Source organism: Chiloscyllium punctatum, chromosome 3 (assembly GCF_047496795.1).
Source record: "Chiloscyllium punctatum isolate Juve2018m chromosome 3, sChiPun1.3, whole genome shotgun sequence".
Classification (NCBI taxonomy): domain Eukaryota; kingdom Metazoa; phylum Chordata; class Chondrichthyes; order Orectolobiformes; family Hemiscylliidae; genus Chiloscyllium; species Chiloscyllium punctatum.
Window position 1 is genome coordinate 52,080,721 of NC_092741.1, and position 25,884 is coordinate 52,106,604.

Consider the following 25,884-nt stretch of genomic DNA (forward strand, 5'->3'; position numbering starts at 1 on the left):
AGGACTGCAGATGTTGGAGATCAGAGTTGAGAGTGTGGTACTGGAAAAGCACAGCAAATCAGGCAGCATCTGAGGAGCAGGAGAATCGATGATTCGGGCAAAAGCACTTTGTTTTAATGAGTTCTTGTTTTAAATTCTGCTTCTACTTAGAAAACCAGGAACAAATTGCAGCTGCAGTATCATTAAAACAACAGGGTTAATAGAATCAGAAGAATGCTGCAGGACATTAACAGAAATAGTAATCTTTATCCCTTAAGACGAGAATTATCATTTCCAATGATTCAAACTAAATTTCGTCCTGCTTTCACATTGAGGATATATTCATTGTATTGTGCATGTTCCTGATGAAGGGCTTATGCCTGAAATGTTGATTCGCCTGCTCCTCAGATACTGCCTGACCTGCTGTGCTTTTCTAGCACCACACTCTCGACTCTAATGTTTTCAAGTGGTTACCGTTGGTGAAATTCAGTCAGACAGTTACTTTTATAATTTTCACAAATGTTCTTACTCTGACTATTTTGGAATATTGTTATTACTTGAGGTATAGTTAAAACTAAATTGCTAAGTTCAACATAATTTGACATAAAATAAAAAAACATTCTGCCTTCTCTCATTCTGTCATAATATTTTTCTTTCCCCCAATAAAAGGGCCAGTGACGCCACTTTGTGATGATATGGTGCTTTTTCAGGATGCATTTTCACATGTGCAGATGTTGTTGTCAATCTGTTAAACTGTGTTTAGTCTGACGAATTTTCTTCCTGTTAAAAAGAGAGCCTCCTGTCCCCAGTGACACAGCCCATTATTTTTATCCAACATTTTTAAACACTAGACATCAGAAATCCATTACCTAACAGAGCTGCATGTAATGTGAAAATGGTCCTTTCTGGTCCGTATTTACAACAACTGGGAAAAGAGAAAGAGTCTCACTAAAATCTGGGCGACATCTCATTGCGCAAATCTCTCAGGTCTAAGGACCTCTTTCAAAATTCTCAATTTTGTACTGAAATATTTTTAACAATGATTGCAGCAGGAGGTGACTTGTTTGTTGATTTCAGTGAGCTGGAAATCAGGAGTTTGATTCCATTGTGATCATGTTGATAGTGTCACCTTATTTCAGCCAGCTGCAAGCTGTCTTTGTGCATATGTGTCATCGATATGCCAGCTAGTGGTGGCATTTACAATAAAAGCAGTCTATTAAAATTTGCTTTGTAAGATATTATATTTTCTTAAAACCATTCCTTATTTCAAATTTAAAAGCCTTTGTTTACAAAAACATTAATTTAAATAAATGGTTTGATTTATGATGCCAGTTGAAAACCCATATACTGGATGTTGGCATGGCAGTGTTTTTATGTAATGAAGATATGACTTCCCACAGAAGTCCAATAATGGTCCATCAGTGATGTCTGCTTCTCTTTGTAGCTAGACTCACCAGGAGATCTCCTGTCATGGTATGTCACACATCTGAATGTTGTACCATCTTCAGATAATTGCTGCAGCCCAATTGTCCCTGCTCTGTGACATACATGACACATTTATGCCCAAGTCAATCTTTCTTTCTGTTTCCCTTCACTTTTCACTCTCAAAGTGAGGTATATAGCTTCTCAGCTCTGATTCAAATGAGCAAAGTACAAACTTGTTTCAATTTTTTTGAGTTGCTTTTACCCGTGCAATTTCAAGCACCTCTCTGTTTTATGGTCTGTAAATGGAAATTTTAGCATATATCCAATATAAAAGTCTTCAGTTTTCTTCCTTGTCTTTATTATGTTTGTTTATTTAATAATACTCAAATTGAAATACATTACACAACTACCAATTGCAGGAAATAGGATTTTTGTTTCGATGTTTAGAAGAATACTCTTTCCCTCAACTATACCTGTTAATATCTAACCAACAAACTTATTGCTAAGGTAATCAAACTTTTCAAATGACCATTAAGTGTCACACAGAACTAAATTTTCATTCCCTGATGCTGATCAAATGGGAATTGGGAGAATGCAACCGGAGTAATGTGGGGCTATGCTTTTAAACTTTTCCACTGATTTCATTCACTCGCTGTTTTTGCTAGGTTGGGAAGGTGGCAGGTTGTGACCTGTTTCAGGTTCACTCTCTAAAAACCTGCTGCAAATTTGAGTTTCTCTGTCATTGCCTTTTTTTGTGGAAGTGGGTGGATTCCTGGATTTGCAGAATCTGAAAACCATGCCAGATAAATCAGTTTGGGGATCACAATGCCTGCTGTTGAATCAGGAATTCTTTAATCAGTAGCTTAAGCTGTTACAACTGAAGTTTAGATTAGATTAGATTCCCTACAGTGTGGAAACAGGCCCTTCTGCCCAACAAGTCCACACCGACCCTCTGAAGAGCAGCCCACCCAGACCCATTCCCCTACATTTACCCCTGCGCCTAACACTTTGGGCAATTTAGCATGGCCGATTCACCTAACCTGCACATCTTTGGACTGTGGGAGGACACCGGAGCACCCGAAGGGAATCCACACAGACACTGGGAGAACGTGCAAACTCCACACTACAGTTGCCCAAGGTGGGAATTGAACCCGGGTCCCTGGCACTATGAGGCAGCAGTGCGAACCACTGAGCTACCGTGCTGTTTGGTTTCAATACATTTTCAATGCAAGGACAGATCATAGGGCTCTGTCCATAAAAAAAGAAGAGATCATTAAATTTATGGGCAATAGGGTTTACAGATACAATTAGACTCCTTTCTTTGATACTCTTCTGCGTTCTACTTTAACGAGAATCTGATATTAATATATGGTTTGACTATCACAATGATTTAATATCCTGTCATCTGCTGGGTCTTTGAGGTACTCTTTTATTATGTAATAGGTGCGGAACCTAAAAATCATATAATAATGCTGGTAAGTTTTGACAATCATGAAATTTTTAAAATAATCATTCATTCAAAAACCCCTTTGAAAAATGTTTCCTCCTTATGTTATCATAAAGCTGTTAAATAACTCTGGGTGTAATTTCTGTTGAAGAAGTTCTTAATTTGATTAATACTTTGTAATCTTGTTGACATATACCAGCTTTGAAAAACTATTTCAAAGAGATATAAATTTACTAAAAGCTAGTAAAACTGCAAAATAAACAAAGCTATCTGTGTCCTTCAAGCTATGTAAACAATCACCAGGTAGCTGATTGCACAATGTCACTTTTTGGAGCTCAAGTGAGTATTCATAATGGAACCATTTTTCAACTGTATCAGCAGATGGTTTGATTTTAGTTTGATAATTTTATGAGAATGTAAGAGGAGCAATATTTTTCCAAGGAATTTTTGATTGGTTAGTTATTATTGTTTCATGAACATTTTCATGACCTGCCAAGGTTAGTATATGGCATTTTGATTGTGTACCTAGTGCATATTGGGTGAGGGAGGCTTGGAAGGTACATGGGAGATATAAGAGGGTATGTAGGTGTGTAGGAGCTGAGTTATGAGTGTAGAAGGGCCTACCAACCATGAGTAGAGTTGGCCTGATGTTTGAGCAATCAGACCAAGCGTTCTAACTTTCCAGCTTCACCATTCACACCTCCCTCAGGGTGCAACAGCCCGTTCCAGCCTGCATCTGCATTCTGGCAACCAAACTTTTCCGTCAGTGTGGCCCAGCTTTTAGAAGTTGGGACCACAACACCAGGCAATGGCTGAATTCCTAGTTTCCAAACTGAAGATGAAAATTTGTCTCCTGGTTAGCGTCGATGACATATGGCAACCTTCAATCATATGTGACTTTTCAAAAACTATTTTAACAATAAACTCCTACCTACCTATATTAATTACTTGGATGATGGTAGCAAATGCATGGTTGCCAAATTTGATAATCCATAAAAATAGAAAAGTAAATTGCGAAAAAGATATAAAGTCTACAAAGAGATTTAGGTAGGTTCATCGATTATGCAAAGGTTTGTCAGGTGGAATGAAATATGGTAAAATGTGAATTTGTCCATTTTAGCAGAAACAATAGGAAGAAACATGTGCATTATTATTTAATGCAGAGAGAAAGTGTAGAACCTTGTGATATGGAAGCATTTGGGTGTCCTGGTACATAAATTTCAAACATATTTTCTATAGGTAGAGCAAGTGATCAGGAAGACAAATGGAATATTGACATTTATTGCGAGGGGAATAGAATAAAAATGTAGGGAAGTATTACTACATCTGGAGTGCTGCATACAGTTTTGGCCTTTTTGGTTAACAAAGGATATAACTATTAAAAACACTGTAGAGAAGCTTTAGTTGTCTGATTCCTGAAATGAGGAGCTTTCTTATAATAAAAGCAGGGTGGAATTTTTCCCATTAGCATTTAGAAGCATGCAAAATTGTCTTATTGAAACATGTGAGATCCTGAGGAAATTTGCAAGTGTGAATGCTGAGGTTTTTTATCCCTATGTCCTCTAATTCTAGACTCGCCACAATGTCTAAAAATTAGAAAGTTCCCATTTAAGACTGCAATGAAGAGAAACATTTTCTATCACAGAGTTGTCAATCTGTTCGCTAGAGAGTAGTGGAGTCTGGGTAAGTGAATATATTCAAGGCTGAATTAACTAGACTTTTGATGACAAGGGAGTCATGATGACATGAAAATGGAATTGTGGCATCACATCTCTCAAGCATATACTCCTCTCAGATTATATTGAATATGGTGCAAATTTGACCATCCAAATGCCCCCCTCCTGTTCCCAATTCTTGAGCTCTGTTCTGTTCCCTTGAAGTGGCTATCAATGCGTGAAGAATGCATTGGTATTATTGAGCAACAGGTGATTTCCCCATTTTGTTGTTTTCTATTAATTGTTCAAAATTCAATACTGTAGCTGTTCAAACATTGAGAACAATTAAATGTTACACATTCTTCCATGTTCCCCTACAGCCACTCCATTACAAGGATGCATCTGGCTTTTCATTATTACTAGCAGAGCAGAATTTACATCTTGCCTTGGAGATGATTGGGGCTCATTGTTGGCTGATATTATTTATGCTATCCTTCTGGGTTTAAAAAAAAATTTTCAATAAGGCAACCTTTTTTGTCTAATAGTGATTAGAACAAAGTACAAAAAAGTGGAATCTTTCAATGATGCTTTTGTTTTGTTTCAGGAAACTACAATTGCTGTTCTTTAACAAGACAGAAGAGGATATCTTGTGGAGGGATCAATTAGACCAGTTAGCCTTAAAAGACGAAAGGTAACAAAGTGTTTACACCGAAGTGTCTTTGCCAGTCGAATTAAAGTGACATATTTCTGGGAGTGTGAGATTAAACAAACAGCCAGGCCCAATGATTTCTTACTACGAAATATATGTTGACTACTCTTTGGTTCTAATGTGAGTACTTGTAGTTGAACAACACTTAGAGGAAACACTAAGGGTGGCAAGAGTGCAAAATGTACTCTGGGTGGGGGATTTCAACGTCCACCACCAAGAGTGGCTCGGCAGCAACACTACTGATCGAGCTGGTTGGGTCCTGAAGTCCACAGCTGCTAGCCTGGGTCTGCTGTAGCAGGTGACGGCACTAACAAGAGGAAAAGCTTACCCAATCTCATCCTTATCAGTCTGCTGTCTGCATATGCATCTGTCCATGACGGTTTCAGTAAAAATAGCCACCGCACAGTCCTTCTGGAGATGAAGTCTCACTCTCATATAGCACTTTCACTATGCTAAAATAGGACTGACTTCAAACAGATCTAACAACTCGAGACTGGGCAGCCATTAGGCTGAATTGTACTCCAACAGAATCTGCAATTTCATGGCCAGCATATCCCTCTCTCAAATATTACGATCTACTTGCCTGAATGGGTGCAGCTCCAACAACACTCAAGAGGCTTGACATCAAGGACAAGGCAAAATACTTGATTGGTACCATATCCATCAGCATCCACTCCCTCCACCACCAACACTCAGTAGCAGCAGAGTGTACTACCTACAAGATGAATGAAGAAATTCACCAAAGATCCTTAAACAGCATTTTCCAATCCCATGACCACTTGCTATCTAAAAGGACAAGGGCAGCAGATACATGGGAACGCCACCACCTGCAAGTTCTCCTCCAAGCCACTCACCTTTCTGCCTTGGAAATATATCGCTGTTCCTTCAGTGTTGCTGGGTTAAAATCCAGGAATTCCCTCCCTAAGGGCATTGTGGGTCAATCTGCAGCACATGGACTGCAGTGATTCAAGAAGGCAGCTCAACCGTCTTCTCAAGGGCAACTAGGAATAGGCCAACCAGTTACACTCATGTCCCATGAGTAAATTTAAAAAGAAATTGTCCCAGGAGATCAACCCTGATTCAATGGAGAATGCAGAAGGTGATGCAGGAGCAGCACCAGGCATACTTCAGAATAAGGTGTCAACATGGTGAAGCTACCAACAGGAGTACTTGAGTGCCGAGCAGCAAGTGATAGAGAGCTAAGTGATCCCACAATCAATGGATGAGATCTAAGCCCAGCAGTCTTGCCATATCCAGTTGTGAATACTGGTGGACAATTAAACAACTCAACGAAGGAAGAAGCTACACAATTACCTCCATCCTCAGTGATGGAAGAGCTCAATACATCAGTGCGAAAGATAAGACTGAAGCATTTGCAGCAATCTTCAGCCAAAAGTGCTGAGTGAATAATTCATCTCAGCCTTATCTAGTACTCCCTGTCATCACAGACATGTCTTCACCTAATTCAGTTCATTCCATGTGATATCAAGAAATGGTTGGATACTGCAATACTGCACTGAATACTGCAAAGGCTGTGGGCCCTGACAACAATCTGGCAATAGTATCAAAGACTTGTGCTCCAAAGCTTGCCACTCCCCTAGCTAAGCTCTTTCAGTACCGTTATAACGGTGGCATCTACCTGGCAATATGGAAATTTGCTGAGGTATTTCCTGTGCTCTAAAAGCAGGACAAATCCAACCCTGCCAGTTATTGCCCCATCAGTTTATTCTTAATCATCAGTAAAGTAATGGAAGTCATGAACAGTCGTATCAAGCAGCATCTGCTCAGTAATAACCTGCTCAATGACGCCCACAATTAGGCTCTGACAGAGCCACTTTTAATTCCTGACCTCATTATAGTCTTGGTTCAAACACAGATCAAAGATCGGAATTGTGAAGGGTGATAGCCCTTTGCATCAAGGCCATGTTCGAGTGTGGCAGTAAGGAGCTCAAGAAGAACTGGTATCAATGGGTTTCCAGTGGCAAACTCTCCACCGGTTGGAGTCATGCTTGATATATAGGACAATGGCTGTGATTGTTGGAGGTCACTCATCTCAGCTCCAGGAGTTCATCAGATTAGTGTCCTAAGTCCAACCATCATCTGCTTTAGCAATGACTTTCCCTCCATCTGAAGTCAGAAGTGGGGATGTTCGTTGATGATTACATAATGTTCAGCAGCATAACTTCTCAGATACTGAAGCAGTCCATGCTCAAATGCAACAAGATATGGACAATATCCAGGTTTGGACTGACAAGAGGCAAGTAACATTCGTTCCACACCAGTCAATGACCATCTCCAAAAGGGGACAATCTAATGACTACCCCTTGACATTCAGTGGTGTTACTATCACTGAATTCCTCACTATCAACATCATGGCAGGTTACCATTGACCAGAAATTCAGTTGGACTCAACACATAAACACAGTGTCTACAAGAGCAGTTAAGAATACGGCAATGAGTAACTCACATACTTATTGTCCAAAGCTTGTCTGCTATTTACAAGGCACGATTCAGGAGTGTGATGGAATACTCACCACTTGCCTGGATGGGTGCAGCTCCAACAGTACTCAAAGAAAACTTGACACCATCCAAGACAAAGCAGTCTGCATGATTGACCCCACTTCCAAAAGTATGCACTCCTTCCACCAGTGACCTTCAGTTGCAGCAGTGAGTACTATCTGCAAGATAGAAATTCAGCAAAGAACCTTAGACAGCACTTCCAAGTCCAAGATCACTTCCACGTAAAATGACAAGGGCAGCAGATATGTGGGAACATTTTCAAGTTCCCCTCCAAGCCACTCACCATCCTAATTTGGAAACATTTGCCATTCCTTGAGTTTCACTGGCTCAAATTCCTGGAATTCCTTCCCTAAGGATGTTATGGGTCCATGAACAACAGTTCAAGAAGGCAGCTTGCCACCACCTTCTCCAGCAACTAGGGACAGGCAATAAATGCTGGCCAGCCAGTGAAGCCCACATCCCACGAGTAAATAAGAATAAATATGCTGGTCAAAAGGTATATTGAGCTCAGGAATACAGATTTCAATTGTAAACAGTTGATGTCTAAACTCTTTGCATTTGAGGTGTTTTACTTTTTGTTTAATCCTGTGATTTCCTTGTAATACTGTGTACTATTAATATCAATCCCTGTCGTATTGATAGGAAGAGCTACTTAATATTACTTTGTGGGCTGAATTTTATACTCATTTGATCTGCAGACTGAAAATTGTGTGATCACCATGTAACAAATAGTCTCAAATCTCAGTAGTGGTATTGTGTCAAAAAACAGTTTTCTTTGTGGCTTATGTGGGTTGTGCTTGTAAACTGAAAATTTTATCTTGCAATGCACATATTCCATTTTAGATATCAGTTTGACAGAGAAAGATACTTGACTCTTCACATACAATTCAAGATGGTTAACATGCTTCTTACTTCATTTGTAAAATTAGAGATTCATTGCTTGGAGACAGAGTGCAAGAACTAATTCTAAACTGCAGATGGAAAGGTCATCATTACTAACTGTGACTCATTATATAAAAAGAATGACTCATCGTTAGCATCAATGGACAGACAGCACACATTTTTTGTGTTATTAATGAAAATATTGTAGAATACCAGTTTATTTGTGTACTAAAATTAGTATAGCAGAAAGCAAAAAAAAAGGCTGCTTCCTAAGTCCATCTCTCTCTCTCTCTCTCTCTCTTTCTCTCATTTCCAATTCCATCTATCTCACACTGCACCCTTTCTATTTACCTTACACCCACTGCCCCACTCAATGCCTTTCTCTTTAATTCTGTCTCTCGATAAACATGTCTGTATCAATAATTTTGCACATCACTTCAATTCTGTAAGCCAGCCATGCAGGATCCAGGCTAAATTACTGATTTTTCCATTATCCAAGAATCAGCAAATCAAGCAATGACTCTGCCGAATCTCAAAATGAAAGCAGCAACACTGAATATTTCAAAGATAGCGGTGAATCCAAAACAGGAATTTAGAATTTAAACTGGAATCGGTTTAGAATGAATTGGAGCTGGATTTGGTTGCTGTGTAGAGATGTGCCTGTGGAAAAAGATTTCGGCAACGTGATCAAACACCAGAGAAAAAGATAATAATGACACTCTCTGCTACTGCTTTCTCTCCGTGTACAGGTAGTTTAATCTCAAACTACCCCAATAAATAGAGTTCCCATTCAAACACAATATTTTAAATAAAGTGCACAATGCTCTGTGTAGGTCCAAATTTACTCAATATAATTTAATGTTGCAATATTTTTTATGACATCCCATAAACCATTAAGATTTTTTATAACCATTTGCACCACAGACCAGTATTTAATGTTGTACCTAGATTCCAAAAAGAGGTGTCTTTAGAATCAAGATCAATTAAATTTGGGTGAAGCTATTTCTTAGATTTGACCTATACCAGGATTTATGCTTGATCATAAGGTAAAATGCATGCAAAAACTGTCTTAAAAAATAATTATGAACCTTTCAATATTATTACTCCGTGATTCACATTTCAAAAGCTGGCCTATGCTGGAGGTTAATTCAGACTGAGCAATCTGCTCAGTTCTAAAACCTGAGTAAATATGTAATAAGCGTTTAGAAAGCTGCATCACATGACAAAGTTCTTTCATCTGGCTATGTTAGCAGAGATTGGAATCAATTTAAAGACACTTGTTTTGTGTTTATGGAAACTATTTCTTTGAATATGTTTGAAAGCACTTCATATGTTTCGGTGTCAAACAAAGCACAGTGATTGCAAAAGAAGTGTAATGCACTTCACCATTGCTTAATGTTCCTATGTTGTTCTACTTCAACAAAATTAGCAACTTCAACACGATCACTCATCTGGGACAGTTGTATCAAGCATTACGTTCAGAATGAATCGCTCGCTAAAGTTTTGATTATTTTAAATGGTAACTCAGGACACAATTGGTTGCAGCCACAACATAGGCAATGAAATACTAGAGGTGGCAAGATTGCATTCTAGTGTATATGCAGTTGAGCAACTAATCAGTACATTCACATTAGACAGCAGAATTTACAAATGTATGCAAATGTGAATAAGAGCAGAAATATATCATTTGGGTCCTCAGACCCATTCTGCCATTCAGGTAGAACAGGGCTAATCTGTTTCAAATTCAACATTCCATACCTTGTCTGGCTACATCTGACTTGAGACCCACCGCAATGTTGGTGATACTTAACTGTGCTCAGATAACCCTAAATTTGCTTGCTTAACAAGAATTCATCCATTTCTGTCTGAAATATACTTTAATGACCATAAATCACTTTCTCAAGTAGAGATTTCCAAATTCACCTAATCCTCAAAGAAAGCAAACCTGCTCCGCATCTGTCCTAAAAGAGTGATTACTAACTTTAAAGCAATGCTACCTATATCTAGTCCGACCAACAAGAGGAGACAACCTTTCCACATCCAAATTGTCAAGACCATTCAGAATCTTATGTAATTTAAATAAAACATATCTGGAATAATGAAGTAGCTTAATTACAACCATATGGCAATTGTTATAAAACACATCTGGTTCATTAATGTTCTTTACAGAAGGAAACTGCTATCCTTTCCTGGTCTGGCTTCCATTTGACTCCAGATCCAAAGCAACTTAACTGTGCTCCTAATGTGGTGATTTCAGCACAAAACAGCATCTCGAGCTGCAGTCCAGGGACACCAACCACATGCACTCCTAAACAGCACACATTGGCATTTGATATTTGCCAAATAATCATTTCTTTGCCCATTTGTAGTGCATGCAGAATGAACATTCTTTGGATTCAAATGTTGGCCAAATACAATTTGCACCATGCCATTGCTGCTTGTAAATTTTACTTTAGCATGTCAAAATGCAGAAGTTAGTGGCAATGACTTAAAAAGAGGTGAATGCTGGCCAAAAGCATCCCATCTCTTGTGGAGCTTCTGAGAGTGCTTTGGGAGGAAGGGAACATTGCTCCATTAAATGCCATGTAAGTATTCTAATGGACTCCACTGAATTCAACTACAAGTTTCATGATTTGGAGACACCGGTGTTGGACTGGGTTTACAAAGTTAAAAATCACACAACACCAGGTTATAGTCCAACAGGTTTATTTGGAAGCACTAGCTTTTGGAGCACTGTTTCTTCATCAACCACCTGATGAAGGAGCAGTGCTCAGAAAGCTAGTGCTTCCAAATAAACCCGTTGGACTATAACCTGGTGTTGTGTGATTTTTAACTTTATAAGTTTCATGTTCTGGTTGGTAGATGTGGCATATGTGGATCATGGATGGGGAAGGGGTTGGAGCACAACAGGCACTCCTATTTTTATAAGTGTAATATGCTGGTCACTCAGTTGATGTGGCCCCTTCACCAACTTGGTGTACATTTTGTGATCAGGGCTGTGGTAGACCAGATAGGGCTGTTGAAGATATGATTCCACTGCTTTGACCAGACTTGAAATGGGGGGAGCCCTCCAGTACAGTCCAGAAACATCATACAGTATCAGCTGGATATGCTCTGCTCTGCACTTTTTGAACAAGCGATAAGGCAATGTTATAGATTCCAAAGAACTGAGAAAACAGGAGCATTACGATGAGGACATTTGCAGGAAACTCTCCTTGTGTATGACAGAGCTCAGCTGCATAAGGTGCTAAAACCAGACAGAGTCTAATTGGCACCCACTACCAGTAGGTAAGAAGTTGAGTGTAGCAGACCATCATGGATTGTGAACTAAAAACAAAAAAGGCTGGAGATCATAGTGGATCAGGCAGCATCCATAGAGAGAGAGCAACGTAATATTGAGTCTAATGACTTCATCAGAGCTGACCTGGAGGGGCAGCATTTATCATCAGTCATGATGGCAGAATTTGCTTTGTTTGGTATACTGCAGCCTCTATTAATTTTGCTTGTCTTCACTTTTGCTGGCTGTAAATAAAAGTTAATGTTTGGATTTGTCCAACTGCTTATCTGTATTTGATTTTCTCCTGCTGGACAATGACAAACTGCAGTTCCCCAGAGCCCTCTGGAGATAGAATGACAGTGACTGAGAGGAGATGATTAGACAGAATATAGCTGAAGACAAGTAAGCAGTGAGGTTTGGCGGTTAAATAGTGACTGATATGAGAGAATTGGAGTGCAAGCGTCAGCCAGGCAAAGTATATGTCTTGAGCAATGTAATTTTTGTGGCTGCTGTGTCATGATATTGCTGATAAGGGGCTACGCTGGATTTCCAATACTTGCCTGGATACCTGGGTACAAAGTGACGGGGATGCCAGTCTTCCGACAGATTTCTGCTGAATTGGCAGGTTGTTCTGGGAATAGTGCATTATAAGGCAGTGATTATGTTATCCTGCTTAGGCTAGATTTTTAACCCCAGATTTTTTATACAATTCAAATTTTGCCAGTTGCCCTGAGTTAACTCTCAACTGCCCTCTGAACTGACTTGTCACTGAAATCAGGGACAATTAAGATTAGCAAAAAATCAGTAGCACCTGTATCTCACCAAAATATTTTTAAAAAGAAACAAAGCCCAGACGCAAAGGAGATTGCAGGTCCCATTTTGAAAGCCATTAGTGAGCCATGTGGATTTTATAACACCCTGGAAACTGTCATGGTTAGTTTTTTTTTAGCCTACATGTACCAGTTTTGCTTGATTGAATCTTGAGCTTGGGTTGCTAGCCTGCTGAGCTACTGCATCCCTGATTATTGGATGACTTTCTAACAGATCAACAATGAGCTTTTATTTCAGCCCCTAATGGTTTCCTTACTCCTGACATAAAGCTAATCTGAATAATTACCAACATTTTTTCTTTTTTCTTAAAGCATTATTAGCAATTGTAACTCTTCATTCCTTTGGCTAATTCCTGTCTTGAAAGAATGTATTTAGTTTGGCTTTCTTTTCTGTTCTGGAATGCAAGTTATGCAGCCCTACTTCTACGTTAAGTCATCAGAACTACCACTGTGCCATCGTACTATCTATCTAAATCCCTGACTTCATTCTCTTTGCTGAATGCTTAATCAGTTAAAATAGATCATTTGCAACTACTTGATAATAAAGTGACTTGCATACGTGTTTCCTAGTGCTATCATTAACAGATGAAATAATTCATGAAAGCTTGCATTACGATGGCAAGTGTCATTATGACTGAGCTGCTGGCACTTTTTGCAAGAGGAATGGCGTGTTTGGCGAGATATAATTTTATGTTTATTTCTGGTGAAATGAGTGATGCCTGTCATAAGTCTAACACCCAACCTGTGGACAGGATGCAGGTCTCACAGTCCCAATGTCCTTCCATTGAGTTTAAGTGAGTTGCATATGTTCTGACCTCAAGGGAATAAGCCACTGTGCATCAGAGAGACCAAAATAGCCATCTCATTATTTTTCTAAAGTTGTTAATCAGAAATTGTTGAGTTATTTGGAAATTAGGTTCAATTTAAGGTCAATTGTTTTGTACACAATTGTTTTGTGAATTCATTTTAAACCGAATGACTGAGAATTGCCATTATAGTGAGCATAATTAACATTAACTCCATGTTGCTCAGTGAGTACACCATGTGATTACTAGGTTAAGTAAAAAGAAATTCTCTTTGCTGATCATGATGTTTGTTTTGGTCAGAGTGGGTATATTTGTGGATTGTGGTGCAGTTTTACTTTGTTTGCTTAGTATCATACTGAGAAAAGGCCCAGTCTTTTTGTGAGTTTCTCCATTTAATGTGACATTTACCCCATTATGCCAGGTTCTCAGTCCAAATGCCCCTGGAAGGTGTAGCGTAAAAGCCATTTCAAAACTTCTTGAACTGTTGTTTTCGTCACCCAAATATTGAAAAATTAATTAACATACCTTCACCCTTTTAACGTGAATAGCAAACACAATTTTGCTTCTGGTTGGTTATGTACAATGAATATTATACACAGCAAAACACTACCACAACCACAACCAAAATACATCCATTAATCTCTCAAATGACAGCTAACTGTACCTCATAGAAACCAACACAGCAACTTAATTTGCATGTATTATATCAAACAATATCGTCAGTGCTTTGCAGACTTATTTAGCCAGCATAAAAGTTGACTTTCAGACATACCATACAGCAATTCACCGCACCCAATTGATCACAAGTGTCAATTGCTAATTTTAAAAAGAATATTCGTCAAAATATGTTTCTTTTGGAATTTATATTGAAAAGTGTGTTGCATCTGAAACAGGGTACTGAGGTGGATGATAGAACAGCTCAAAGGGCCAAATGGCCTGCACCCACTTCTATTTCATGTTTTTAAATCTGGGGATTATGCATCAATAAATATTGTAAGGAAATAAATGTAAAAGCAGTTCCTTAAATACAGTGGCTATGAGAGATCACACAGCTTTGGATGTAGCAATAGAGAAATTAATGCATTACTTATTTCTGTTTTTGCATTGAGCTTCAAACATTCCCCTGCAAATCTCAGCAAAGCTACTTAGAAAATAATTTGCCCACTGACGTCTGAAAACAATTTCAACTTGCAGTTAGCACACGTACCTGCAGATGCATGTGTTGCCTATATTCCACCTAAGATGTACATTTCCACCAATAGATTTGTGGTACCTTCACAAAAACAGGATTCAAGGGTGGAATAAGCACTTGTGCAAACCAGAATAAAATGTTGCCATAAAGTGGATGAATGATGCTGTTTAAGTGATTAAGATAGAAACTGACTGTTGGGAGCCAGGGTAGCTCAGTCAGTAGATGATCAGACTTTCAATCTGAGAAGCCAGGTTTCAAGTCATTGCACGAGATATTGACACCAACACTAAGTTGAGCCATGCAGATGGTTGCATATACAGACAGCATGGTGGCTTAGTGGTTAACACTGCTGCCTCACAGTACCAGGAACCTGGGTTAAATTCCACCCTTGCGCACTTGTCTGTGTAGAGTTTGCACATTTTCACTGTGTCTGCATGGAGTTGCTGCAGTTTCCTCCCATAGTCTAAAGATGTTCAGGTTACATGGATTGGCCATGCTTAATTGCCCTGTAGTGTTGAAGTGTGTGTAGACTAAGGTGGACTGCAGGGATAGAGTTAGTGTGGACTCATAGAACATAGAACAATACAGTGCAGAACAGGCCCTTCGGCCCTCAGTGTTGCACTGACCTGTGAACTATTCTCAGCTCGTCCCTATCATCATCCATGTGCTTATCCAAGTATTGTTTAAATCTCCCTAATGCGGCTGAGTTAACTATATTGGCAGATAGTGCATTCCACCCCCTTACCACTTTCTGAGTAAAGAACCTGCCTCTGACATCTGTCTTAAATCTATCAAACTTCAATTTGTAGTTATGCCCCCTTGTGCAAGCTGACGTCACCATCTTAGGAAAAAGACTTTCACTGTCTACCCTATCTAATCCTCTGATCATCTTGTACGTATGTATCAAATCCCCTCTTAGCCTTCTTTTTTGCAATGAGAACAGACCCAAGTCTCTCAGCCTTTCCTCATAAGACCTTTCCTCCAAACCAGGCAACATCCTGGTAAATCTCCTCTGCACCTTTTCCAATGCTTCCACATCCTTCCCAAAATATGGTGACCAGAACTGCACACAATATTCCAAGTGTGGCCACACTATCATTTTGTATAGTTGCAGCATGATATTGCAGCTCCAGTTCACAATCCTTCTACAAATGGAACCTAACACACCATAATGCCTTCTTAACAGCACTATCAACCTGGTTGGCAACTTTCAGGGATCTATGTACATGGACTCCCAAGATCCCATTGCACATCCACATTACCAAGAATCTTTCCATTGACCCCAGTACTCTGCCTTCCTGTTACTCTTCCCAAAGTGCATCACCTCACATTTAGCTGCATTGAACTCCGTTTGCCACCTCTCAGCCCAATTCTGCAGTTTATCCAAGTCCCCCTGCAACCTGTAAAATTTTTCCAAACTGTCTACTACTGCACCAACTTTAGTGTCATTAAACTCGATGGGCTGAATGGCCTGCTTCCCCACTGTAGGGACTTTATGATTAACTCAGAGCAGTTCCCAACTCTTGGTGGTTGACGCTACACAATTCCCATCAAAGTCCAGTGTGTCAGTGAGGACACTTGTATCAGCATCTCAAACATTTTTGCATACATTGTGGTTCCCTCCTTCCTTTTGAAGGAAAGTTTAAAAACTACTGGGTTGAACCATTTTGCCAGACCAGCATCCAAGTTTGAAAACAACAGACTGTGATGGCAGGAGTGCACTGATAATCAATCCCAGCTACTCCACAAGTCTACCAAAAGTGCAAATGTCTTATTTATCACCAAAATCATCAACTTGTTTCTCTTTAGCATTGTTATTCTGGGGAAAAAAGAAACTTTTCACCAGGATCTATCATTAACTCCAAAAAATTATAAATAAAAGTTATTTAAACAAGCAGAGAAAGTAGCATATTAACTAAAATTACTCTGCAAGTTTAAATTATTTCCGTTTTCCCCCATACATTGAGTCAGACAAGCCAACACAGCTCATCTCAACTGTATCATGAGTTTTAAAAACAGGCTGAAAAGAACTACCCCCCCACCCCCCACCGCCTCCTGTAGATAAAGATTTCAAATTTAATGGATAAAAATGGGTTGACTACTTGTGGTTCCTTTTATTTCCAGTTGACCTATTCGACTGCTGACGGTGACTGAATGATGGATGATCTTCAGACCCGATTTCAAAATGCTATTGGGGAAACACTTACAATTCACAGTTGAAATTTTATCATGTTCTTTCAAACTACTTCCGCAAGAGTGGGGAAAAAAAGGCATTTTTTTGTAAGGCTTTTATTTCTCTTGCTGACAGGGAAAGAGAGAGAGAACACTGCTCTTTTGGTTGCAAGCCTAATCACAGCTGCCACATCTCAATGTGTACTGTAAAAGCAATTTTAATTCAGAGGCTGTTGCAAGGCAATTTTAAATGCGGAGACCCAAGGTTTCTTTTTCCAAGCTATTCAATAATCAAGACATAAGAGATGGGTTTCTTCCTTAAAAGCTTTGCTGGACCTGTGGAGTAGTGGGGCCTCATTGCTGTCAATTTTCTAGTTTTTAATTATTTATTTTATTCAAAGTCATTTTCTATCTTAATCATTTAAACAGCAATATTCATTCACTCAATGATCTCTACACACATACAGGCAGGATACTCTGCTCCCGCATTCTCCCCTTCTCCCCTTTCCTCCTCACCACCCCTCCTCGCCTCATGTTCTTCCTAACAAAATGTATCACCTCTCCCCTCTCTCTATATAACCACTAATTCTATCATGAATAGTTGTTTCTAGAAGCTTCTGCAAAGCTGCTACTAAAATTGCACGGCTGTGCCCTCAAGCAGCTGCTCTCAGATGCTGCAGCTAGAGCTTAGAGGTCTGCACAGCAGGAAAGGATATTAGTGTTCCCCACCACTGACATCCAGGCAGTCTGGATTTGTTTGGCCTGTCTTTCCCATCTGAGGGAATATATCTTGATTGTACCTGAACTATCTCCTCATCAAAGGTGACTGCTACTGCTACATCATATTCAGCTACTGCTTTTCCTGCCAACCTTTAGTTCAAGTCTGTCCATCCTAGCTCAGTTCTTGTTTCACTGAAGTTGACTTTCCACCAGTTAATTGATCAACCCAGAGTAAGAACAAAGTCATTTTCCATCATCATTTTTAAACTTACATCCCCTAAGTATTTCTGCCACAGTTATTTGATCTACTTACATACCTCGTTTCCAAGACCCAGATCTACTGGTGTCTTCTTTCATGTTGGGCTCGACACAATCTGCTGTTGGAAATTCTCCTGAATACAATCTAGAAACTCTTGTCCCCCACTGCCTCTTACACTGAAACTACTGCAGTCTACAGACAGGTTATTAAAGTCTCCCATTAAATCTACTCTATGATGCTTATATAACTGTAATTTCCTTACAGATTTGTTCCCCTATATCCTCCTGAGTAGCTGGTGTATATATTACACTGAACAATGTAATTATATCCCTATTTCTTGGCTCCAGCCAAACCAATTCTGTTCTTTAACCATCTGAAACATCTCTTTCTTTCAGACTGCAGTGCTCTCCTTAATCAAAACTACCATTCCTCCTATTTTTTCCCTTTCTTGTGTTTGCTGAACATGTAGCTTGGAATATTTAATTCTCAGATGTATTCATCTGGTCTCCTTTATAAAGCCAGGTCTCCTTTATTGGCACATCATAATAGACTTCGTAGGGCTTTTGCCCGAAACATCGATTTCGAAGCTACTTGGATGCTGCCTGAACTGCTGTGCTCTTCCAGCACCACTAATCCAGAATTCGTAATCTTATAAACTATACTCCATGCATCCACCTGCACCATTCAGTGTAACCCTGATTCATTACTTTCTCCCTTACTCCAACTCTTAAGTTAACTTCGTGTTCTCTGTTTTGATGTTTTTTTCTATTAGCATTTCATGCACCTTGATATTGTTTTCTAATATATCTCCTGGTTTCTGCACCTTTGCAGAGTTAAATTAAACCCTTCTGAATAGCATTAACAAATGTGGTCCAGATTATGTTTAGATGCAACCCATTTGGCTTGTATAGGTGACATCTCTTCTGGAGCCAGTCATAGTGACCCAGGAGTGGAAAAAAGTCCTAGGAGAAAGTGAGGACTGCAGATGCTAGAGATCAGAGCCGAAAAATGTGTTGCTGGAAAAGCACAGCAGGTCAGGCAGCATTCAAGCAGCAGGAGAATTGATGTTTCGGGCTTATGCCCGAAACGTCGATTCTCCTGCTCCTTGGATCCTGCCTGACCTGCGCTGAAAAAAGTCCCTCCTGTACTGTCTTCCAAGCCACACATTCATCTATCTTATTCTATTTCTGTACTCCTATGTGGCACAGGGAGTAATCCATAGAGGACTATTTTAAGCTTGCTTGCTAAGTTTCTACTTAGCTCCCTAAGTTCCAATTATAGGGCAGTATTGTCTTTCCTACAATTATTACCAGTGCTGATGTGGATCATGACTTCTGGTTGGGAAATCTTCCGAACAGGGAGGAAACAAGCATCCTGGAATCATACTGATAGCTCCTAACGTGCATTGTGACCAACTTGCTGAATGTGCTGTCAACATAGTTCTCCCCATTATGGATCCAACAGATTCACTGTAGCTGCTGATTGAACTCTGAAATCTAAAGTTGAAGCTTGTGTAGTCTGTGGCAAATACTGCACATAGGCATATCTAGGTCATTAGTAGCATCCACAACTTCCTACATGTCACAGATGAGCATTCTGTTTGGCTGAGCTGCCCAGTCAAACTGGATCCTTAAATTTACATGTTAAATTTGTTTTAATTTTTAAAGCTTTTTTTAAAAAAAACAGAACTTTAATCTCTCTATAGTTAACAATACAAGAATAATAGAAAGAAGAAATATTTCACCTTTACCCATTCCTGCTTCCTGTCATGTGCCTGTAACTCTGCTGTTCTCGCTCTCTCTGTGCTGTTTGATCTGGGGTCAACTTTCTCTCATGTTTATTTATCTAGTACAGTCATTTTCTTTGCTGTGTTTTATCTAGTGTCCACTCTCCCTCTCTCATGATATTTTATCTAGTGCACACACTCTGCCTCTCTTTGCAACATTTTATCTGACATTTCATCTCTCTCATTGCTTTATCTGGTGTCCATTCTCAATTTTTTTTATCTGGGGTCTGTAGATCCAGATAAGACAGTACATCATCCATCTCACCATTAAGAAAGTCTCAGTTTTACTTTTGAATGGGACAAAATGACTATGATTTGGCACAATAAGATAGACAAATTTGTTTCTGGAAGCTCTAGTGTAAAACTTTAATAAAAGGAGGTAAGCAATCTAATATAAATGTTCCAGTTTATATAAGTTATTCACTGAAAACATTATAGCTACTGATGAGCAAATCAGAAACAAAAGAATTACTTGTTAGGTACATATAGGAATTCTCTTCAAGAATCTTTACAGTATGAAATAAGTTAATCATTGAGAAGTTACATTAACATATGAACATATTGAAGACTACTGGAGAAAAGCCAGCAGTGAGAACTGCCAGTCAGAAGCATGTAATCTCAAGCTTAACGGTGCTTTGGAGAAGGCTCTGACTGCTACCGAAATGACAACAATCCAATGACCAAGGTATCGTGAAAGTACATTTTCAGGATTGGTTTGATTTCTGGGACCGGAGACAAGTAAGTTTGCAGGGTGGATTGGTTATTGCTTTTGTAAATGTGGTCAACCAAGGAATTTTGCACATTATATTTGGATGTTACATATTGCACATTATATTGTGTAATATGTAACACCCAAATATAATCTTAAACCTAGTATTCTGAAGCACTTGTTCAGTACAGAATCTATGGCAACAGCTGTAAAATAGGCTATAATTTGAAACTGTCTGATACAAAATAAAGAAAAAATAGTTAAGCATTGCAGTGGAAGCTCCCTGAATGACATTGTCTAACATACCTTTTTATTGTCTCCTTAGATTTACGGTTGAATATATCCTCTCAGAGCCTCACCCCGAATGGAGAGGGAAACAGGGAAAGATTGAGATGTCCCTTTGTTCAGAATTTTTGACAGGGCGTACTGAAGAGTTGAAAACACTTTTGTGTATTTGTGGTCCAACTTCCTTCACTGAGCAAGCTGTTGGGTATGTACTGTGGTACTCAGTTCATCTAGAATGATATTCTGCTCCTTCAAAATCAGATTTCCATAATCAAATTTAACTTCCAACTTAATGCTTCTGTTATCTTTTCTTTGCTGTTGATTCTGTTACCCTCTTTGAAGACTGTCTCATCCTGATCTCTGCAGCCTACACGTGTCTTTCATCCTATGTTCCCATTTTGTAATATCGCTTTCCTCTATTCCTACCTTGGCCCATCTGTCACAGAAATCTATACCTGTGCCTTTGTCAGACTTGACTATTTCAGTTATAAAGCTGAAATCCTTGGAGAAACCAACAGGTCTGACAGCATGTGTGAAGAGATAACAGAGTTAACGTTTCGAGTTCAGTGACCCTTCTGCAGGAGGGTCATTGGACTCAAAATGTTTTAGATTAGATTCCTTTCAGTGTGGAAACAGGCCCTTTGGCCCAACAAGTCCACACTGACCCTCCAAAGAGCAACCCACTAAGACCCATTCCCCTACGTTTACCCCTTTGAAATAACTTTTTTTTTATTAGATTACGTACAGTGTGGAAACAGGCCCTTCTGCCCAACACGTCCACACCGACCCACCGAAGCGCGACCCACCGAAGCGCAACCCACCCATATCCCTACATTTACCCCTTCACCTAACACTGCGGGCAATTTAGCGTGGCCAGTTCACCTGACCTGCACATCTTTGGACTGTGGGAGGAAACCAGAGCACCCGGAGGAAACCCATGCAAACTCCACACAATCAGTCGCCTGAGGTGGGAATTGAACCCGGGTCTCTGGCACTGTGAGGCAGCAGTGCTAACCACTGTGCCACCATGCCACCCATTTAGATTACTTACAGTGAGGAAACTTTGTTTTTGCTTCACAGATGCTGCCAACCTGCCAAGTTTCTCCAGGGGCTTTGGTTTTTGTTTGTTTCATATCTTCAGAATCCACAATTTTGTTTTATTTGACTATTCCAATTCTATTCAACAAGCCTCTCATTCAAACTTCAACTCATCCAAATCATTGCTGTCTACATCCTGTCTAGCAACACATCCTACTAGACTGTCCCTCCTGTTTTTGCAGGTCTGCATTGATTGCCAGTCACTCAACATCTCCTTAATTTAGCACAGCCTGATTTTTAGGAGTTGCTGTCAAAGATTTTCAGTTTTGTGTCAGGTACACAGAGATTGGAAAAGGATCACAATTATTTTGTTAGCTGTATTTTCTTTAAATTTTAAAATTTGGTTTAAAACATGGTTACTGATTAAATGATTTTTTTAATTTCAAAAACATACTTTACTCATAAAAAATGTTTACACACACAGCCACTAAAACAGTTGGTTTTGTTGTGAAGAAAAACACTTTTACTCTATCCAACAAACAAATCAAAGGCATTTCTTAATTGTGCAAAACTATGTTTACATGCATTTGAGGATAGTGGCATACTTGTTTAGCTTGGCCACTGAGTTCTTGAATATGGCCCAGTCCGTCGATCTGAGCAGTCCCATCGAAGCCCTTTCGTTGCCTCAGACTGAAACTGCTCTCATTTCTGAACTGAGTCCTCCCAATTCAATTTCTCCTTGTAAGCAAGAAGGAGGAGCACAGCATTGTGATCTGATTTTCCAAAATGCAGGCAGTGGATGTAGTGTAGGTATCTTTGATAGTTGGGCAGCAATGGTCAAGGACATTCAGACCTCTGGCGGGATGGAAGATGTGTTGATGGTATTGTGGAAGCACGTTCTTAAGGTTGGCCTAGTTGAGGTCACCAGCAATGATGAACAAGGCCTTTGGGTACCATGTCAAGAATGTTGTATACTTTGTCAAGTGCACTCTTGAATTCCACATGGGGTGGGATGTAGCCCGCTGGCAGGATAACAGAGGTGAATACACGTGGTAGGTAGTAGGAGCGGCACTTTACTGTAAGATATTCTTGGTCAGGGGCAGTAACCTAAAAGGTCGCCATGTCTGAGTACCAGGAGATGTTGATCAGGAGGCAGGTCCCACTGCTCCTTGCCTTGCCAAAGGACGCTGAGAAGTCCATTCGCTGAACTGAGAAAACCTCAGGTTGTAAGGCACAGTCTGGTGTAGCAGCAGTGAGCCAGGTCTCTGTAAAACAGATCACACAGCAGTCTCTTAATTCCTTTGGAAGGTGAGTCTAACTTTGAGTTCATACAAATTGTTTTCAATGGCTAGGTGTATGCTGAGGAGGGGGGTCTTAAAAGCCTGAAGTTTCAGTCTCACCCAAAATCCAGTGTATCTCCCACTTTACCTGGATAAGTGTGTGTGTTCCTGATGGCGTGCTGGGCACGAGTCTTGTGCCGAGTTCGGTTAGGTCTCATTGTTGTTGGGTCATCATGCACAGGTCTTGTTCCTGCGCTGGTCAGACCTCGATTCTGGGTGTCCACGAGGTGGTCTGGCTTGCGGGAAATCAGGAGGCCCTGAATTTCCCAGGATTTGTTGTTCAAGCTTCGTTGGTAGTTGAGCCTCGTTGGTCATAGAAACTTTAAACCTGAAAGTAGATTTAAGATAACATCGTTAGTAATTCTGATCAACTACGAATTGAGGTTTAGAAGAGCAGAATGATTAGAAGATAAGTATGAATAAGATCTGTAAACAGCTCACAGAATTTTGCAACACTCTGGCACCAACTTGGAAAGATAGATGGGTTCAAGCAGCAGTGAAGGAACAGTGATGTAGTTCAAATCAGCATTGTGTGGTGTGGAAGGAAGCTTGCAGGTAATGGTGCGAGTGTTCCATTGCCTTTGCTTTCCTTGTTGACTTGGTGATTATAGGTTTTGGATTTGGGAGGTGATATCATAGAAACATTGAGCTACTGCAACATACCTTGTATATGGTGTAGTAACTGCTGCCAGTATTCTTTAGTGGTAGAGGGAATGAATTATTAAATTGTCAGATGGGATACTAATCAAGCAAAATGATTTGTTTTGGATTATGTCAAGCTTGATATTTGTTCAAGCTACTCACATCTAGGCAACCAGAGTAGGTTGCTTGGATGTGTTGAGTAGAATTTGGAGAGTAAAGAAAAGAATACTCGCTGCAGAATTCCCAGCCTCTGACCTGTTCTTTTAGCCACATTGTTTATATGGCTAGTCCAGTTCAGTTTCTGCTCAATGGTAACCCCCAGGATGTTGTTAGTTGGGGATTCAATGATGGTAATGCCATTGAGAGTCAAGGATTTAAAATTTGCTGTTGGGAGTGGTTATTGCCTTTCCGGTCCTTAATTGTAAGTTTTCCACGTTGACTATAATCGTGTTGCAATTTATGTATTATCTCTCTATAATGTTGTACCGAGACACAGAGCTCAATACTAAAACAATGTTTTCTGAATAGAACAGTGTTCCACTCTCTCAGTGGTTTCAACGGAGATGTTAGAATGCTATTGCCAGTTTATGTTATTGATTATTCCAATGCTAGAATATTCATTAATTGTTGTTACATTTTATTTCCCCTACAGTTTCTTCAAACGGTTAGGATTTAACAATGAAGAGATTTATGCTTTCAGTGGCTAACCTCCAAGAATATCAGCAACAGTTTTAGAATGGTAAAAAGTTAATTTTGATGCAAATAAAAACCTGCTGAGCAGGTTCTGTTAAGTTATTAAAATATTATTGGCACACGGCACTATGCATAACACCTGCCTTAGTTTTGGTTTTGTGTGCTGTATTTGATATAATTATTGTAAATGTATTAACTTTTTTTAAAAAAAAGAACTTGCACTGTAATTTATACCCATGATGACAATGTTTGGTATTTTTGAAAGGCTTACATTTTTTTGCCCTGTATTATGTTAAACGTGCAAGGAGATTTTTATTAATGGTGCCTCCAGTAACTGAAGACTAATAGGATGCAATATGATGCAGTATTCTGTGACCTCAGACAGATTTCTACTGTATTTTGGAAACAAAAACTACTGACAAGTAGGTTATATTTTACAGAAGATTTATATTGGAATGTTCCCAACTGAACCTGGACTGTGCACTGATATCCAAATCTTGTATTGCAAGCTGTATAAAGTATCTCTCAAGTGACCTATTCAAATACATTATTTCTTGAAAAATTATAATTTGAAAACTTTACTTAAACCTCAATAAAATACTTATGCAAACCTGAACAGAGTTGTACATGCTTTCCAACAGTGTCACATTGGAGGGATGTCAGCCTGGTGGAGCGACATCAGACCAGTTGTATTAAAATATCTTGGAAGAGAATGGCATAGCATGGTTTGACATTTCCCAATCTGACAAGTTAACTTTTTAATTTTGGCTCTGCCCACAAAAGTGAATGTCATGATTTGAGGCTGAAAACATAATTTCTCAGAACAAAACAAAAAACTTAATTGAAGGAAATTATACAGTTGGCAACTAAATTCTAAGACCAGTTGGATGAAAAATTAGAAAACAAATGATATTTTAAAAAAGTGTAACTTAAGTACAGAATAGGGGAGCTAAGCTTTACTTGTTCAACTCAGCCATGGCCATAGGAATTTGGCAATATTGATTTTTTGGACTAGATTATTTCTTTTTAATTCAGACACATCCCAATACGTGCCATAACAAAAGAGAAATGTGGCAGATATTGGGAAATCTGAAATAAACCAAAATACTGAAAAATCAGTTAATAGGGAGAAATGTTTTAAGGTTTGGGTAAATTGTTACCTTCTGGCTCTCTGTCAGTGTTGTGAAATGCCTGACAAGATTTCTATTGGGATGGCCAATTCATGACTAGGGAATGCACTGACTGTCCAATTGAGTATAGTAGGCAGGCCCTCAAGTCTGAAGGGCCAATGGAGACCCTCTAGCCACATGGCTGTCACATTGACAGCCATTCAGTCCAAGTTGGGAATTGTTGATTCATGCAAGGAGGTGGGTCCCTTAAAATGAAGTTACTCTCTGAGGAGAGGGTAATATATTGTCTTTAAATTAAGGCAGCCACAACTGCTAGATACACATGATGGATGGGTGAATCCTCTGCGGTTACAGCTATAGCGTGATGGCGATGAGAAATATGAGAGGT

General features: G+C 39.4%; 1 protein-coding gene across 3 annotated transcripts in view; it reads left to right on the forward strand.

Annotated features, from left to right (window-relative positions):
* The window catches only part of cyb5r4 (cytochrome b5 reductase 4), a 95,912-nt gene extending 70,930 nt beyond the window's left edge, over positions 1 to 24,982 (forward strand). For 2 of the 3 annotated variants that reach the window (XM_072553334.1, XM_072553336.1), the window contains exons 14-16: positions 5,111 to 5,197; positions 20,694 to 20,858; positions 24,326 to 24,982. In XM_072553334.1, coding sequence (XP_072409435.1) covers positions 5,111 to 5,197; positions 20,694 to 20,858; positions 24,326 to 24,380 — 307 coding nt within the window. In that variant the 3' untranslated portion in view covers positions 24,381 to 24,982. Of the gene's footprint in view, positions 1 to 4,423; positions 4,535 to 5,110; positions 5,198 to 20,693; positions 20,859 to 24,325 lie in introns of those variants that run through there. The other variant, XR_011953544.1, reaches the window with a different exon arrangement.
* Positions 24,983 to 25,884: the final 902 nt, after the last annotated feature.